General features: G+C 37.5%; 1 protein-coding gene across 2 annotated transcripts in view; it reads right to left on the reverse strand.

The window, feature by feature from the left end:
• Nucleotides 1–12,049: 12,049 nt before the first annotated feature.
• Nucleotides 12,050–19,817, reverse strand: part of LOC146482687 (EF-hand calcium-binding domain-containing protein 5-like) — an 18,475-nt gene continuing 10,707 nt past the window's right edge. For both annotated transcript variants that reach the window (XM_085106758.1, XM_085106757.1), the window contains exons 13-19: nucleotides 19,481–19,817; nucleotides 18,175–18,456; nucleotides 17,443–17,549; nucleotides 16,766–17,022; nucleotides 16,025–16,121; nucleotides 14,316–14,551; nucleotides 12,050–13,672 (exon numbers count right to left, since the gene is read on the reverse strand). The exon at nucleotides 19,481–19,817 is cut by the window's right edge and continues 65 nt beyond it. In XM_085106758.1, coding sequence (XP_084962884.1) covers nucleotides 13,449–13,672; nucleotides 14,316–14,551; nucleotides 16,025–16,121; nucleotides 16,766–17,022; nucleotides 17,443–17,549; nucleotides 18,175–18,456; nucleotides 19,481–19,817 — 1,540 coding nt within the window. In that variant the 3' untranslated portion in view covers nucleotides 12,050–13,448. The remainder of the gene's footprint in view (nucleotides 13,673–14,315; nucleotides 14,552–16,024; nucleotides 16,122–16,765; nucleotides 17,023–17,442; nucleotides 17,550–18,174; nucleotides 18,457–19,480) is intronic.

Raw genomic sequence — 19,817 nt, forward strand, 5'->3', positions numbered from 1 at the left:
TGGACTTATTGCGGCCCTCTGAATGCTCTGATTACAACAGAAATGGTTCCCCAGATTAAATATTTCTTGTTCATTGAACGTCAAGCAAAGAAAGATACACCATGGCAAAATTAAGGCCTCGTTGTCCTTTTTGTTCCCAGATCTCACCTCTTTCATGTTCGTGGGTGGGATCTGGTTACCCTCATTCCAAACGAATTCTTGATTGGCTTTAAAAAATGTCTTTTTTGGAAAACTTACACAAGAAGAAGACCAGTGCCCACTTGCTCAAAGCCTGATTAAGCTCAACCTGGGTTAACGTGGCACTGAGTGAACTTTGGTTTGACTTGAATCGCTAATCAGTAAAGATTCTTCCTAAAGGTTTTAGTTCCTCAGCTTTGACGCTTCTTTACCATTAGCTTCAGTAGAATCAGCTTTTAAAAACAATTTTAACGAACGAAATGTGAACCTCGGTTAACTTGTCTTTTAATCGCAGATTTTAATAGCGGAAATCGGATTTCGAACAACCGGGCCCAGTAAATATCAAGCTGTCTCGATTTTCCTGCTGATAAAGCTCTTTTACATTCAAATTAAAATAAATGTGCTCATTTAAGGCGTGGAAGCTGGGAACCAGCCTTCTGACAATTTGCGCGCGCTTATGTGCGCGACGTTATAAAGTCTGATTATGACGTCATGCAATCACTTTGCTCGTTTTCGCGAAAAGGAAAAAAGGGCGATTCTGGTTTGAAGAAATATGCTGTAAAATAGGCCCTACAGGAACACTTTATCTTATTGCGACACTAGCAGTCTAACCAAAACTGGATCTTACGCCACTGATGTTTCAGCAAAGGTAAGAATTCCTAAAATGTAAAAAAATTTATTCTTCCAACATTTCACTGTTTTCCACAAGAGATTCGGAAAATCTAAAAATAACTTTACAATCCATCACAAAACAATTTTAACAGCTTTACCGCACTTCCTCATTGATAACACGTGAAAGTAAACAATGAAGAGTCCTGCAACTGCAACAATTTTTTTTATTATTTCCCAAAGGCGCTTTTTACAAAGTGGGAGCATTTTTCCAAAAAAAATACATTTGGTGACCATGGTGTTCCATTCTTGATTTCTGTTACTTGAAGCGTCCACATCAACGGTTGTTAACTTGGGTTTCCCTTACGTAACTTTTAGTTTCATTAAAAATCCCTTTTACCAATAGAAAAACAAATGGCATACATCAACTCACTTTTCTCGACCACAGCACTGAAGGGGTTGCTCTTTCTGGTCGTGATACTAGGACCCCCTCTGCCCCCCCCCCCCCCCCCCAAAAAAAAAATTAAATCCGTATCGAATGAATAAAATGTATAGTCTTATGGGATCTGTAAGTAAACAGATAATAAATTGACTGAGAACGGAATAAACTCATTCATAATAAAGTGTATTCTGGTTTGTCTAACGGTTTGGTCACTTCAGATGTAGATCGCGACGTTTTGACTACTTACTGCTAGTCTTTTTCAGGCGTTGAGATCGACTAATTACGCGGCAGCGTTTATATTGCATCTCAATTACAAGTGAACAAATCCTGAGACAAACGATAATACACTTCCTTATTCTTATTGTATCTACTACAATGAACAAAAACATCCTTTTCCTGGACGTAATAAAATAACAGATAGCGAAACCTGGGAACGACTATTGTAACAAGTGCACGCGCAGCGCGCGCAACGAAGTCTTATTGTGATGTAAAATACGGTTTCTCTCAACCTCAACCACTTTCTCTTACTTCGTGGAAGCAAGAAGTTAAAAGAGTCTCAAAAGAATTACGAAGTTTAAGCACGATCAAGTAATAATATCTCTTAAGTTTCGGTACGCATAAATCGTCAATTGTTCATCCCAAAAAAGATTGTTTTAGAGTTATGCTATGTATACATCACGCAGTCTTTATCTCAAGAAAAGTTGTTTTAAAGTTACGGTATGTATATATCATCCAGTGTTCATCTCAATGAAAGGCGTTTTAAGGTTGTGGTATGTATATATCATGGAGTGTTCATCTCAAAGAAACTTTTTATTACAGTTGCGGTATGTATATATCACATATTGCAACTTTAAAACAAGTTTTTTTTAGATGAACACTTGATGGTATATGCATACCGCACTTAAAAACAACTTTCCTTCAGATGAAGACTTGATGATTTATGCATACCGCATCTTTAAATCATCTTTTCTTGAGACGTACATTCGATGTATATATCATCAAGTGTTCATCGCAGCGAAAGTTATTTTAAAGTTGCAGTATGTACATATCATAAATTGTTCATCTCAAAGAAAGTTGTTTTAAAGTTGCAGTATTCATATATAATCAAGTGTTCGTCTCAAGGAAAGTTGTTTTAAAGTTGCGGTATGTATATATCATGGAGTGTTCATCTCAAGGAAAGTTGTTTTAAAGTTGTGGTATGTATATATTATGGAGAGCTCACCTCAAGAAAACTTGTTTTAAAGTTACAGTATGTATATATCATGGAGTGTTCACCTCAAGGAAAGTTGTTTTAAAGTTGTAGTATGTGTATATCATGAAGTGTTCATCTCTACGAAAGTTGTTTTAAAGTTGCAATATGCATGTGTCATCAAGTGTTAAACTCAAGGAGAGTTGTTTAAAGTTGCGGTATGTATATATCATGGAGTGTTCATCTCAAGGAAAATCGTTTAAAGTTGCGCTATGCATATATCATCAAGTGTTCATCTCAAGGAAAGTTGTTTAAAGTTGCGCTATGCATATATATCATCAAGTGTTCATCTCAAGGAAAGTTGTTTAAAGTTGCGGTATGTGTATATATCATCAAGTGTTCATCTCAAAGAAAGTTGTTGAAAGTTGCGGTATGTATATATCATCAAGTGTTCATCTCAAGTAAAGTTGTTTAAAGCTGCGGAATGAATATATCATCCAGTGTTCATATCAAGGAAAGTTGTTTTAAAGTTACGGTGTGGATTTATCATCAAGTGTTCATCTCAAAGAAAAGTTGTTTAAAGTTGCGGTATGTATATATTATAAAGTGCTCACCTCAAGAAGAGTTGTTTTAAAGTTACAGTATGTATATATCATGGAGTGTTCACCTCAAGCAAAGTTGTTTTAAAGTTGCGGTATGTGTATATCATGCAGTGTTCATCTCTACGAAAGTTGTTTTAAAGTTGCAGTATGCATATATCATCAAGTGTTCATCTCAAGGAAAGTTGTTTTAAAGTTGCAGTATGTGTATTTATCACCAAGTGTTCATCTCAAGGAAAGTTGTTTTAAATTTGCGGTATGTATATATCATCAACTGTTCATCACAAGGAAAGTTGTTTAAAGTTGCGATGTGTATCTATCATAGAGTGTTCATCTCAAGGAAAGTTGTTTAAAGTTGCGGTATGTATATATTATGGAGTGTTCATCTCAAGTAAGGTGTTTAAAGTTGCAGTATGTATATATCATCAAGTGTTCATCTCAAGGAAAGTTGTTCAAACTTATGGTATGTATATCATGGCGTGTTCATCTCAAGGAGTGTTTAAAGTTTTGGTATCTATATATCATCAAGGGTTCATCACAAGGAAAGCAGTCTAAAGTTGCGGTATGTATATATCATGGAGTGTTCATCTCAAGGAAAGTTGTTTAAAGTTGCTGTATTAATATATCATCACGTGTTCATCTGAAGGAAAGTTGTTTAAAGTTATGGTATGTATATATCATGGCGTGTTCATCTCAAGGAGAGTTTAAAGTTTTGGTATGTATATATCATCAAGTGTTCATCACAAGGAAAGCTGTTCAAAGTTGCGGTATGTATATATCATGGAGTGTTCATCTCATGGAAAGTTGTTTAAAGTTGCGGTATGTATATATCATCAAGTGTTCATCACAAGGAAAGCTGTTTAAAGTTGCGGTATGTATATATCATGTAGTGTTCATCTCAAGGAAAGTTGTTTAAAGTTGCGGTATGTAAATATCATAGAGTGTTCCTCTCATGGAAAGTTGTTTAAAGTTGCGGTATGTATATATCATCAAGTGTTCATCACAAGTGAAGTTGTTTAAAGTTGCAGTATGCATATATCATGGAGTGTTCATCTCAAGGAAAGTTGTTTAAAGTTGTGGTATGCATATATCATCAAGTGCTTATTACAAGGAAAATTGTTTAAAGTTGCGATATGAATATATCATCAAGTGTTCATCTCAAAGAAACTTATTTTAAAAGTACGGTATGGATAGATCAAGGCGTGTTTATCACAAGGAAGCTTGTGTAAAGTTGCGGTATGTATATATCATGGAGTGTTCATCACAAGGAAAGTTGTGTAAAGTTGCGGTATGCATATATCATCAAGTGTTCATCTCAAGGAAAGTTGTTTAAAGTCGCGGTATGCATATATCATCAAGTGTTCATCACAAGGAAAGTTGTTTTAAGTTGCAGTATGTATATATCATGCAGTGTTTATCACAAGGAAAGTTGTTTAAAGTTGCGGTATGGATATATCATGATCGAGTGTTTATCTCAAGGAAAGTTGTTTAAGTTGCGGTATGTATATATCAGGAAGTGTTCATCAATAGAAAGTTGTTTAAAAATGCGGTATGAATATATCATGGCTTTTTCTTCTCAAGGAAAGTTGTTTTAGAGTTGCGGTATGTATATATCATCAAGTGTTCATCTCAAGGAAAGTTGTTTAAAGTTGCGGTATGAATATATCATCAAGTGTTCATCTCATAGAAAGTTGTTTAAAATTGCCGTACGTATATATTATCAAGTGTTCATCTCAAGGAAAGTTTTTTTAAAGGTACGGTATGATTAAATTATGAAGTGTTCATCTCAAGGAAAGTTGTTTAGAGTTGCGGTATGTATATATCATCAAGTGTTCATCTCAAGGAAAGTTGTTTTAAAGTTACGGTATGGATATATCATCAATTGTTCATCTCAAGGAAAGTTGTTTAAAGTTGCGGTATGCATATATCATCAAGTGTTCATCACTAGGACAGTTTTTTAAAGTTGCGGTATGGATATATCAGCAAGTGTTTATCTGAAGGAAAGTTGTTTAAAGTTGCGGTATAAATATATCATGGAGTGTTCATCACAAGGAAAGTTCTTTAAAGTTGTGGTATGCATATATCATCAAGTGCTTATTACAAGGAAAGTTGTTTAAAGTTGCGGTATGAATATATCATCAAGTGTTTATCTGAAGGAAAGTTGTTTTAAATTTACGGTATGGATAGATCAAGGCGTGTTTATCACAAGGAAGGTTGTGTCAAGTTGCGGTATGTATATATCATGGAGTGTTCATCACAAGGAAAGTTGTTTACAGTTGCCGTATGCATCTATCATCAAGTGTTCATCTCAAGGAAAGTTGTTTAAAGTTGCGGTATGCATATATCATCCAATGTTCATCTCAAGGAAAGTTGTTTTAAAGTTACGGTATGGATATATCAAGGCGTGTTTATCACAAGGAAAGTTGTGTAAAGTTGCGGTATGTATATATTATGGAGTGTTCATCACAAGGAAAGTTGTTTAAAGTTGCGGTATGCATATATCATCAAGTGTTCATCTCAAGAAAAGTTATTTCAAAGTTACGGTATGGATATACTATGATCAAGTTTTCATCTCAAGGAAAGTTGTTTAAAGTTGCGGTATGAATATATCATGGAGTGTTCATCACAAGGAAAGTTGTTTAAAGTTGTGGTATGCATATATCATCAAGTGCTTATTACAAGGAAAGTTGTTTAAAGTTGCGGTATGAATATATCATCAAGTGTTCATCACAAGGAAAGTTGTTTAAAGTTGGGGTATGCATATATCATCAAGTGTTCATCTCAAGGAAAGTTGTTTAAAGTTGGGGTATGCATATATCATCGAATGTTCATCTCAAGGAAAGTTGTTTTAAAGTTACGGTATGTATATATCATGGAGTGGTAATCACAAGAAAAGTTATTTAAAGTTGTGGTATGGATATATCATGATCAAGTGTTTATCTCAAGGAAAGTTGTTTAAGTTGCGGTATGTATATATCAGGAAGTGTTCATCCATGGAAAGTTGTTTAAAGATACAGTATGAATATATCATGGCTTTTTTTTCTCAAGGAAAGTTGTTTAAAGTTGCGGTATGCATATATCATCGAATGTTCATCTCAAGGAAAGTTGTTTGAAATTGCGGTATGAATATATCATCAAGTGTTCATCTCAAGAAAAGTTATTTCAAAGTTACGGTATGGATATACCATGATCAAGTTTTCATCTCAAGGAAAGTTGTTTAAAGTTGCGGTATGAATATATCATGGAGTGTTCATCACAAGGAAAGTTGTTTAAAGTTGTGGTATGCATATATCATCAAGTGCTTATTACAAGGAAAGTTGTTTAAAGTTGCGGTATGAATATATCATCAAGTGTTCATCACAAGGAAAGTTGTTTAAAGTTGGGGTATGCATATATCATCAAGTGTTCATCTCAAGGAAAGTTGTTTAAAGTTGGGGTATGCATATATCATCGAATGTTCATCTCAAGGAAAGTTGTTTTAAAGTTACGGTATGTATATATCATGGAGTGGTAATCACAAGAAAAGTTATTTAAAGTTGTGGTATGGATATATCATGATCAAGTGTTTATCTCAAGGAAAGTTGTTTAAGTTGCGGTATGTATATATCAGGAAGTGTTCATCCATGGAAAGTTGTTTAAAGATACAGTATGAATATATCATGGCTTTTTTTTCTCAAGGAAAGTTGTTTAAAGTTGCGGTATGCATATATCATCGAATGTTCATCTCAAGGAAAGTTGTTTGAAATTGCGGTATGAATATATCATCAAGTGTTCATCTCCATGAAAGTTGTTTAAAATTGCCGTACGTATATATTATCAAGTGTTTATCTCAAAAAAAGTTTCTTTAAAGTAACGGTATGACTATATTATGAAGTGTTCATCTCAAGGAAAGTTGTTTAAAGTTGCGGTATGAATATATCATCAAGTGTTCATCACAAGGAAAGTTGTTTAATGTTGTGGTATGCATATATATGATCAAGTGCTCATTACAAGAAAAGTTGTTTAAAGTTGCGGTATGAATATATCATCAAGTGTTTATCTCAAGGAAAGTTGTTTTAAACTTACGGTATGGATAGATCAAGGCGTGTTTATCACAAGGAAGGTTGTGTAAAGTTGCGGTATGTATAATCATGGAGTGTTCATCACAAGGAAAGTTGTTTAAAGTTGCGGTATGCATATATCATCAAGTGTTCGTCTCAAGGAAAGTCGTTTTAAAGTTACAGTATGGATATATCATGATCAAGTGTTCATCTCAAGGAAAGTTCTTTAAAGTTGCGGTATGTATATATCAGCAAGTGTTCATCCATGGAAAGTTGTTTAAAGTTGCGGTATGAATATAACATGGCGTGTTCATCTCAAGGAAAAGTGTTTTTAAGTTGCGGTATGCATATATCATCGAATGTTCATCTTTAGGAAAGTTGTTTTAGAGTTGCGGTATGTATATATCATCAAGTGTTCATCTCAAGGAAAGTTGTTTTAAAGTTACGGTTGGATATATCATGGCGTGTTCATCGCAAGGGAAAGTTGTTTAAAGTTGCGGTATGCATATATCATCAAGTGTTCATCTCAAGGAAAGTTGTTTTAAAGTTACGGTATGGATATATCATGGAGTGTTCATCACAAGGAAAGTTGTTTAAAGTTACGGTATGGATATATCATCAAGTGTTCATCGCAAGGAAAGTTGTTTAAAGTTGCGGTATGGATATATGATGGATTGTTCATCACAAGGAAAGTTGTTTGAAGTTGCGGTATGTATATATCATCAAGTGTTCATCGCAAGAAAAGTTGTTTAAAGTTGCGGTATGGATATATCATGGCGTGTTCATCACAAGGAAGGTTGTTTTAAGTTGCGGTATGTATATATCATAGAGTGTTTATCACAAGGAAAGTTGTCTAAAGTTGCGGTATGCATATATCATCAAGTGTTCATCTCAAGAAAAGTTATTTTAAAGTTACGGTATGGATATATCATGATCAAGTTTTCATCTCAAGGAAAGTTGTTTAAAGTTGCGGTATGGATATATCAGCCAATGTTTATCAGAAGGAAAGTTGTTTAAAGTTGCGGTATAAATATAACATGGCGTGTTCATCTCAAGGGAAGTTGTTTTTAAGTTGCGGTATGCATATATCATCGAATGTTCATCTTTAGGAAAGTTGTTTTAGAGTTGCGGTATGTATATATCATCAAGTGTTCATCTCAAGGAAAGTTTTTTAAAATTGCCGTACGTATATATTATCAAGTGTTCATCTCAAGGAAAGTTGTTTTAAAGTTACGGTATGGATATATCATGGAGTGTTCATCACAAGGAAAGTTGTTTAAAGTTACGGTATGGATATATCATGGCGTGTTCATCGCAAGGAAAGTTGTTTAAAGTTGCGGTATGCATATATCATCAAGTGTTCATCTCAAGAAAAGTTGTTTTAGAGTTGCGGTATGTATATATCATCAAGTGCTCATCTCAAGGAAAGTTGTTTAAAATTGCCGTACGTATATATTATCAAGTGTTCATCCCAAGGAAAGTTGTTTTAAAGTTACGGTATGGATATATCATGGAGTGTTCATCACAAGGAAAGTTGTTTAAAGTTACGGTATGGATATATCATCAAGTGTTCATCGCAAGGAAAGTTGTTTAAAGTTGCGGTATGGATATATGATGGATTGTTCATCACAAGGAAAGTTGTTTGAAGTTGCGGTATGTATATATCATCAAGTGTTCATCGTAAGAAAAGTTGTTTAAAGTTGCGGTATGGATATATCATGGCGTGTTCATCACAAGGAAGGTTGTTTTAAGTTGCGGTATGTATATATCATAGAGTGTTTATCAAAAGGAAATCGTTTAAAGTTGCGGTATGCATATATCATCAAGTGTTCATCTCAAGAAAAGTTATTTTAAAGTTACGGTATGGATATATCATGATCAAGTTTTCATCTCAAGGAAAGTTGTTTAAAGTTGCGGTATGGATATATCAGCAAGTGTTTATTAGAAGGAAAGCTGTTTAAAGTTGCGGTATGAATATATCATGGAGTGTTCATCACAGGGAAAGTTGTTTAAAGTTGTTGTATGCATATATCATCAAGTGCTTATTACAAGGAAAGTTGTTTAAAGTTGCAGTATGAATATATCATCCAGTTTTCATCTCCAGGAAAGTTGTTTTAAAAGTACGGTATGGATAGATCAAGGCGTGTTTATCACAAGGAAGCTTGTGTAAAGTTGCGGTATGTATATATCATGGAGTGTTCATCACAAGGAAAGTTGTTTAAAGTTGCGGTATGCATATATCATCGAATGTTCATCTCAAGGAAGGTTATTTTAAAGTTAAGGTTTGTATATATCATGGCGTGTTCATCACAAGGAAAGTTGTTTAAAGTTGCGGTATGGATATATCAGCAAGTGTTCATCCATGGAAAGTTGTTTAAAGATGCAGTATGAATATATCATGGCTTTTTTTTTCTCAAGGAAAGTTGTTTAAAGTTGCGGTATGCATATATCATCGAATGTTCATCTCAAGGAAAGTTGTTTTAGAGTTGTGGTATGTATATATTATCAAGTGTTCATCTCCATGAAAGTTATTTAAAATTGCCGTACTGTACGTATATATTATCAAGTGTTTATCTCAAGAAAAGTTTTTTTAAAGTTACGGTATGAGTATATTATGAAGTGTTGATCTCAAGGAAAGTTGTTTAAAGTTGCGGTATGCATATATCATCATGTGCTCATTACAAGGAAAGTTGCTTATAGTTGCGGTATGAATATATCATCAAGTGTTTATCTCAACTAAAGTTGTTTTAAACTTACGGTATGGATAGATCAAGGCGTGTTTATCACAAGGAAAGTTGTGTAAAGTTGCGGTATGTATATATCATGGAGTGTTTATCACAAGGAAAGTTGTTTAAAGTTGCGGTATGCATATATCATCAAGTGTTCATCTCAAGGAAAGTTGTTTTAAAGTTACAGTATGGATATATCATGATCAAGTGTTCATCTCAAGGAAAGTTGTTTAAATTTGCGGTATGTATATATCAGCAACTGTTCATCCATGGAAAGCTGTTTCAAGTTGCTGTATGAATATAACGTGGCGTGTTCATCTCAAGGAAAGTTGTTTTTAAGTTGCGGTATGCATATATCATCGAATGTTCATCTTAAGGAAAGTTGTTTTAGAGTTGCGGTATGTATATATCATCAAGTGTTCATCTCAAGGAAAGTTGTTTAAAATTGCCGTACGTATATATTATCAAATGTTCATCTCAAGGAAAGTTGTTTTAAAGTTACGGTATGGATATATCATGGCGTGTTCATCGCAAGGAAAGTTGTTTAAAGTTGCGGTATGCATATATCATCAAGTGTTCATCTCAAGGAAAGTTGTTTAAAGTTGCGGTATGGATATATCATGGAGTGTTCATCACAAGGAAAGTTCTTTAAAGTTACGGTATGGATATATCATGGCGTGTTCATCGCAAGGAAAGTTGTTTAAAGTTGCGGTATGCATATATCATCAAGTGTTCATCGCAAGGAAAGTTGTTTAAAGTTGCGGTATGAATATATGATGGAGTGTTCATCACAAGGAAAGTTGTCTAAGGTTGCGGTATGTATATATCATCAAGTGTTCATCGCAAGGAAAGTTGTTTAAAGTTGCGGTATGGATATATCATGGAGTTTTCATCACAAGGAAAGTTGTTTAAAGTTGCAGTATGTATATATCAGCAAGTATTTATCTCAAGGAAAGTTGTTTAAAGTTGCGGTATGAATATATCATGGAGTGTTTATCACAAGGAAAGTTGTTTTAAAGTTGTGGTATGTATATATCATCCAGCGTCCATCGCAAGGAAAGTTGTTTAAAGTTGCGGTATATATATATCATGAGTGTTCATCTCAAGGAAAGTTGTTGAAAGTTGTGGTATGTATATATCATGAAGTGTTCATCTCAAGAAAAGTTGTTTAAAGTTGCGGTATGTATATATCATCAAGTGTTCATCTCAAGGAAATTGGTTAAAGTTGCGGTATGTATATATGATCGAGTGTTCATTACAAGGAAAGTTGTTTAAAGTTGCCGTATGTATAAATCATCAAGTGTTTATCGCAGGGAAAGTTGTTCAAATTTGCGGTATGTTTATAACATCAAGTGTTCATCACAAGGAAAGTTGTTTTAAAGTTGAGGTATGTAAGTCCCATCGGGTGTTTATCCTAGGTTGTTATGAACACTAGATGATATTTCTATACCGCATGTGATGTTGGTTTTTAAAAGCGAGCGCGATCTTGGGAGATTCTGAAATAGCGTGGTGAGCGGAGTTGGGGTTAGTTGAGTAGGGGAGTTGGGGTTAGTTGAGTAGGGGAGGGGAGCCGCCTCACTCCCGACTCGTCGCTCCCCAGTCCTTCTTCTCTCGGTATTTTAGATACTCCCCCCGCGATTGCGACGATGTGGCACTTTAACCTTGTTCCCGGGCTCTCTCGAGGAGCGTTTTGAAAAGTCATGTGATAAAATCGCCCAACCTGATTAGTTGAATTTACTGGCGATTCGGAGCTATGAGCGTAGAATATTGCGGGAACGGGCACACTTGGCGAATGCCGGCGAATTTAATCACCGATATCTGACATGCCAGATATCGGCGATTTTATATGTTGATCGCGGCCATGGGCGAAAATCGCAAACGCCTCACCTGGGACACCTGGCGATTTTTACCGATCACGGCGATCGGCGTATAAAATTGCCAAGCGTGTCGCCGGCTTAAGCGGGTTACACTCATGTTTGCTTCAACCCTACTTTAAGATGGCGGATGTTCGCGTGTGTGACACCTCAAAATCATAAATAATTCGTGAAGGAGGTTTGAAATGTGATGAGAAAATTTTGAGAAATGTTGGTTTGATTTTCTCGAAAAAATATAAATTGTTTGAGAAGCTATATCAAACACTCGTTAAAGTGTTTCGTCCAATTTCCAGACATTGAAGTTGGTTAAAAAGAAAAAAAAATCTAAGAAAAATAAGGGGCATCTTGTATTCAAGTCTCAGTTTCGCGCGGAAGATTATGAAGGAAGGATCTTTTTCAACGTTTAATATTTCTTCTACTGTTCACAAACAATCATTAGATTACAAAAGCTTTGCGAAGGGGAATATATCCTCTACTTTTATAAACTGATGAAAACGTTAACCTCCCATGTAAAAATATGTTAATTTCTCCTACTTCTAGGCACTGTAAAAACACCTTTGAGTGAAACACTCGATTATCTATCGCTATTTGGATGTTCCAAATTCGACCTTAATTGAATTAATTAAATTAACACCACTGTAAAATAATCTCGAACAGAGATATTCTTACTCTTCGGGAGAGAACTTCTGGTAAATTCGATCACGTTCTCCAGTCTGATAGAGCCTTATCACTCGGCGGCCATGTTGAGTCTCGGGGAATAAAAAGCTTTGTTTTCGCACGGCAAGCCTCGGCCAGACGCGAATTCAGTGCGAGGCTTGCCGTGCAAAAAAGCTTTTTATTCTCCCCAGACTCAACATGGCCGCCGAGTGATAAAGGTCTATTTGTTCATTAACATTGCTCGACCCCAGCCTCGTCTTTCCATATTCCGCGCGGAGTTTCAAAATCTTTTAAACCCGCTGAAGGCAAAGTCGGCTGACTACATTTTCTCCGCAAAATCTGAGACATGCGCAGTTGTGCTATGTGTCACATTCCTGCCACATGAAAACGGATTCTCACCCCATGGAAGAAGAGAAGATCGGGGTACGAGATTACACTGTACAACTCAAATCTCTGTATTTCTAATGTTTAGGACATGGCCTGTGTTTCTCTGGTTATTGTATTTGTAGTTAAATAAACTACTTAACGTCACTTGGCCGTATGGAACAACGCCGCTTCATGCCGGTAAATGTGGTCGTTCCCGGATTAGTGCCTAGTCGTTCTCTTCCTTTCACGAGCGAGCACGAAGTGCACCTAAGAACCTGGGAATGAGCTGCGTGTCAAAGGGAGGGCGGTAACGCCGTAAATTCGCGCCAAAAGCGAGTAAGTGGTCAATGGTTTTATGAGCACTCATAGGTCATCTGTTTTATCAGGCAAAATAATTTGATAATAGGTGCGTATGATTGCAAATATTTACACTAGTCCAAATGTTCATTTAAAAGGACGATAACGTATTGACGACCGTCAAAGAATATTTTCTTTTTGTTTCTTTTGGAAAAATAATTCTTGGAATTGAAACCGTACATATATCGTAACGTGTCAATTATATTCAAGAGGCGAGGTAGCTTGATTTCTGCGTGGTCTCGGAGAAACTGAGTTATAACTGCCTAATTTCTACCTCTCGTAGACAAAAGACCCTTCAAGTCCTTTGTAGCCTATCTGCTTACGTATTTCAAGTAAACTCTCTTCTAAGCAGTGGCAAGAAGGCCGTGATACCGAATCGAATTTCTACCAGGTTTCTCTTTCGACGAAGTTAATCGGTCATTTCCGACCGAGTCCAAGTGTCCTGGGGCGAGGGTCTTCCCTTTCCCAAGTCGGTGACCACTTCGCTCTTTGCTTGCGGGCTCACGACTTTTCCCGGGCGTGTTTCACTCATCTTTTCTGTGTGTTCAATCAGCGACAAGCAGACAAATGCCCAGTTAAACAGGTATTGAGCAGGTAAGGAGCCGTGCTTGGCCACCTGTCCTTGAGGTACATCTGCGAAAGTACAAACGCAAGAAAAACAACAGTCAGCATTTAGCAGCATTTGTATGATTGAGCTTACCACCATGAGAAGGAACATTCTAACTGGTTCCCTCGGGACCACTCGCATCACTAGCAGACCACAATTAATCGTTTGTTTCGCGATTATGTCCGACCACTACACTGTGCTGGTCTTCTTAAGGCGATGGTTAATATTTACACCTAAAATTGCCAACCAAATGGTTTCCGTGACTGGTGAGCGCCCCAAGATGGTTTTTGTATTCTCACGCTAGTTCAAAAATACCTTATTTGTTCAGATCCACCTTCACTCGGTGCAGTACCAAGAACACAAATTTAGTAAGTAAAAATGTAATTAAGGTATAAGAGACCGATTTGACAGGACTACTATTACAAAGATGCCAGACACTTAAGGAACACGACGAAAATGTTCGATGCTAGCTCGAAGATTTCCGAAGTTTACCGAATGCTTCGGGAATTAACTGAACTCATCTGCAGATTTACGGACTTGACCGAAGGTTTGTAGAAATCCTGAGTGCGCTGTTTGTTTGTCGGTAGAAGGCACAGCGCAAATTTTTAATTTTCTCTTTTGAATTCACACGCTCTAAGGGTGGTTTAAAGGTAAATTTCGGATACTTACTCTGCAGTTTGGCCGCTAATGATTTGGCATCCACACCGCGAGCGTTGCTCCTAGCTGTTGGATCATAGGATGTGATAAGCCGCACCAGATCAGCATTCACCAACTGTTTGCAGGTGCTCCACTCGTTAAATCGCTCATGCTGTTGCCGGTCCGCATAGAAGATTCCTAGAACGGCCTTGAGAATGTCGTGAATCACTTTAGGCGGGTCTTTGTAGCTCTTGATCTCAGCAAAGGCTCTGTGGAATTCAATCAGTGCAGGTTACATTTCCAGTACCCGAGAGTAAGAAGGGGACTCCTCTTAAAGGGGCGTCATTTGCTTTGACATAGGATTGAAGTAAACTTTAACTTATGCTTTCACTTGTGTTAAATCTGTAGTCGACAAAAATGCGAAAGCAACCCCCACTAAGGAAACAATTTTAAACTGTGTTTAAGAACGATGCCTGCTTTTGTTACTGCGCATACTTCTGCGCATCTCGAGATACTCGAGTTTCCTATGGATGGTGCCCACTAATATAAGGATATTTTTGCACGGTTTAAAATTATGCGGAGAAAGTAGAACTTACCAAGTGCTCTTGATATAAAAAAAGAAAATTGGGGGTAACCATGCATTTTTCAGAGATAATAAAGCTTCAATTTGGAAAAAAAAAAAAAAAACGCCATACATCGCTTTGTATTTTTCTGATTTTTAAAATAATTGTTGCTTCAATTATCTCTAAAAAATGCGTGGTAACCCTCAATTTTCTTTTTGGATTTCAATAGCCCTTACTAAGACCTGCTTTCCCTTCATAGTCATAAACTGCGCAAAAATACTTCTTTAGTAGTAGGCACCGTCCTTAACTTAACGGTGTTAAACGTGTTTAAGCCTTGGTGTGAATGGGGCATAAGGCTACCAACGGAGCTCTATCCTTCGAACTCCCACTTCATCACAAGTTTATGTTTTTCGTAGTTTCAGACAATGGCTCTGTGACCGGGGGTGATGCTTTATCGCAGTCAAAAGATGACAGTCAAATTCCCGTTGCTGGGGATGGAAACATTGATCAAATACTTCTACTCTTGAACTTCACATTGCAATACAGTTTCTACCGCAATTAAGGTAAGATTACGGTAAAACATATCTACCTCAGCTAGCTATCGTATCCATCTGTCTGGCCGTCCCCACTCTCCCTCCACGGATTTATATCGACAAGTATAATCGGAGAGAGAAATGCGTGAAGTGTTGCGTTCGGCTGTATGTAAATTCAGTGTTTACGTCCTGATCTTATCGATTACGTTTGACACCGAAGGGAGATTTATCGCACTATGGAATTTTCTATTCTTTCACTCACGTCATTTCCTCGGATTTTCAGAATAAGTACCTTTAAAGGTTTTCATGTTTGCGTTTGATGCTTACTGAAACGAGCAGTACCGCCTATCGAAGTCGAACTTTTGCAAAATATCCGTCCTGATAAGTTGCCCCTTAGTTTTGCTAAATGGAAGGATTTAGCAGACAACACACCTACTAGCTGTTTTCTTTTAAGAATAAGTTATTCCTTGCGTTGATTTTACGTCCTTGTTTTTTGTCCCGTAATGGCGGCTGATGGTGAATAAAGATTACGACAGATCGAGCGAGTGACATTCACCCCACATTACTATAACTCGTTCATTGCGCATTCGTGCATTCAAAAGTTAAAAAGCGGGATTAGACTGATAAAGAAAAAGTGACGAAATACCTGGCGTCCAGTCTGCCCACATTCTCTCTCAAGTCCAGCAGCATGAGTCGATCAAACAGCACATCAATACGAGCATCTTCATACTCCTTTTCCACCTCTAAACAGCCACAATGGATGAATAATAAACCAGTGGTTACATACTTAAATGGCAAAAAGTGAAGTCTATGGCAACAGGTTAAAAGGGTTTACTGTTTACAAGTTTCCAGGTCTGCGTTACATGTAACACTCATCAGACAGGTTCACTTTTCTTTTAGTCACGGTGCATTACCAAACTCCAAACAAATTTCCATTATAGCAAACGCTAGTTCATACATTACAGGGTTACCCCACAGTACTGTTTTTTTTTTCACTTATTCCACAAACGTTCACTAATATTCGTTAATGCACCTGCGTTGGCATCAAACACTATATATTGCTGTGTCTTCGCCATTTGAAGTCTGACAGCCCGTTACTGTAACTTTGGCATTTATGACCACTTATGACTGAAGGTAATCACGCTTAACCGCGTAAGAGACAAATCGTTTAGCGTTCAAAACAAACTTAAAAACAGCCCTTACACGTAACAGAACTACATCATATTAAATCATCCTAACTTTGAAAATTTGTCAGACAAACAAACCACGTCGGTCATACCTAGTTCATGTTTTTAGGCTCAGATGTAACCGACGGTTATACTTATCAGCTAAAGATTTTGCTGGTAAAAAGCGTAGATAAAAGAACAACAAAGAAACTTCAGCTAACCCAACACGATGTTCTTCTCAGCCGCGCCTGTGGTAATCTCTCGAGCCACCTCCCTGTGCGCGATGGCCAGCAGTCTGAGCATGCGCTGTATTTCCCTGTTCTCATGTGGCGGAAGTGCCTTGAGTTCACCAATGCTGATGTCTACCACAGCAACAGCTCTCCCCTCCCCATCCCTGAGGGGAAAAGCCATGTGACGCTCGCCGTAAGCGTCTGCAGTGATCGTTTCTGAACTCTCCACACATTTGAACAAGTAGTCCCTATAGTATAAAAGAAACATAACATGGATGGGTAAATGATTCTCTACATGTTTATCTTTAGCCAGGGATCGTGATTTCCTTTCATCGTGTGGAATTAATTTTCTGCTTAATTTTTTTTAGTAAATTGGTGATTTGTCAGGGTTTGTGGTAGTAGAACGAACCAGAATATAACGGGATTTCTCTATAATAAGGCCACCTTCCACCCTTTACCGCTAATATCAAAGACTAAATTCTCCTATCTTGTCCCCATACGTTTCTTATAAAAGTACTGAGGAGAAGTTATTAAAATATCAAGACAATTCACGTTGGGCGATCATATCCTTAATTCTCATGACCTCAGGGGTTGAATAAGAATTGATATTACAAGGAGAACTTTGATCCTGATCACTGTTGGGGCTTAAAGGGTTAAGGCATTCTTACCTGAACAGATTATCTCTTCTGTCCAACCTCGGTGGATTTGTATAGTGTTCACTCACGCCATTATGAGCCAAGGTCATCATTCGACGAAGGACTAAACTATCAGATGGCTGACAACAAAGAGATAAGATGGAAAGAGAATGAATGACAATAAATATCACTGATGACAGCAAGGATTGAGTTTAAGATGAAAACAGAGTCATTCTTCGCAAGAAAAGTCTTTTTCTAATCAACTTCGTGTTAAAGTCAACACCTTGTCCTATCTTGAAGATGGACAGTGTTACAGACATAACGGGCAGCAAGACTCGGCGAATTTTTAGCAGGTTTGTAAAACTTATGTTCTTCTTCTTCTTTTTTTTAATTATTATTATTATTATTATTATTATTATTATTATTATTATTATTATTATTATTATTATTATTATTATTATTCTTTCAGAAACACTCAGCTGTACATTCAATTTTCAATTTTCCTCTTGAAGATATGTGATTTGATTTCCTCAATGTTCGTTTATTTTCATTAATATTTCGAAAGCCGAGCCAATTTGTTAGAAGTAGACTTGTGATAAACACACTTTGTCGTGTTCCTGTTTTTTCCGACGAAACTAAACCATTGTGAGACGGTTCTGAATCAGTAACAAACGTTGAACGATGTTAACCTGTGTGTCATTCGCTTGAGTTACTGACAACTCACATTATTACCAACTCTTAGTACTACAAACACCTTCGACTCACCTTCAATCCGGGTTCCACCAGGTACACATTGACGTTCTGTACATTAGGGCTGCGCCGAAGGATCCACGATACCGCTGACTCAGCAACTCTGAGGGTCTTCCTGCGGATATCCACAAACTGGATAGCCTGGCTAAGGGCTTTGGCCACGCCCTGGAAGAAGCTGATCTCATGGGTGATAAACACTGGTTTGTGAGGGTCCGCTAGCGTGTCAATACCAAGGATTCCGATAACTCGCCGCTCGTGATCTTTAAGAGGCAGAGCAATGAACGAACCATCTCCACCCTGAAAACAGTGAACCAGTCGTTGAAATATCAACTTCATTCTTAATTACCAAACAGGTTCAACATGAATTTTGAGGAGCATTTTACAAATATCATTGCTTGAAAGGAGTTATGAAGTTACCAACGTAAGTATGGTAAGAAAAGATTATGATCGCAAAACTGTAAAACGGTTTTTTGACACCAACGCATTGCTAGCCCGCAAGCAAGCCCTTCAGTCTGGGATCTCAAGCGAGGGAGCAAGCGGCGAGCAAAGCGAGCCACGAGAGGATTGGGGCGATCCTAATCGTGGCTCGCTTCGCTCGCAGCTCGCGCCCCAAATATATGTCCCCGCGAGAGCCAAGTTGGAGAGCTTGCTTGCAGCAAGGCTAATGCATTGCTTGTTCTTGAAAGGCTTTTCTAGTCTACAGTGCCATCAACAAATGAATGAATACTTCACAGTAAACTGTGCAAAAGTTGACTTTTGACACAACTTACGGGAACAACAGTTACTAGACGGGCGTGACAACCACTACACTATCGGGGTAACACCTAATTACAACTATTCAATATATCAAATAAAAACGTTGGTATAAAAGCAGCATAGAAATCGTGTTTGTGTAGGTACTTTAGATAAAGTAGTGGCATAAATACATCAGTACAAATGGTTACGTGTTTTCCTTGGGTGGTGTTTGAACTTAGACACTATTTTCGACTACAGGGTTTGGCTCAGTGATTGATACGATTTAAGTTTTATGATAGAAATGGAAGACCGTTGCATTACTTGGTTTACTGTGGCTTGCAGGGTCGAAGTAAAGTGACCAAACTAAACAGCTTTTTATAAGTACACCGGTGCCAAACGTGGGAACACAAGGAAACCGACTGGGCAATGCGCGGAAAGTCACGTGGACGGCGCCAATTGTCGGTCTGTTTAATTTTCAATCCGCCTGGTAGAAAAGAGAACAGCTTTGCTCGGATTGGATGAGCTCATGGCTTAGATGGAACTTGTTGAACGAGTTTTCATAACCTCCAAAAAGATCACTAATTACCTCCTCTCTTCGATAAGGATTCCACAATACTACGCCCGAGTGAGTCGATACTTTAGGTACGTGAATAGGCTTCCCCGTGTCCAAAACGGTCCAGCTAATCGCCTTCGTGTCTCTGTACAACACTTTACCCAGCACATAAGGGATGTCATCCATAGTACACGACACATAACGCAATACGGTTTCCCCACGGTGCAGTTGAGATGGGTCATCGTTGTTTTCAAGCATGCTTACTGACGAGCTTATTATCTTTCCTCTCCCATGCTCCTCTGCGTCCTTGTTAAGCACGTGGTACACCGCGCGGTAGACTGGGTCGAGCTGTGCGCCGCCGGTCTGGGCA

The sequence above is a fragment of the Pavona decussata genome, unplaced genomic scaffold (genome assembly GCF_977016875.1).
Source record: "Pavona decussata unplaced genomic scaffold, jaPavDecu1.1 SCAFFOLD_44, whole genome shotgun sequence".
Taxonomy (NCBI): domain Eukaryota; kingdom Metazoa; phylum Cnidaria; class Anthozoa; order Scleractinia; family Agariciidae; genus Pavona; species Pavona decussata.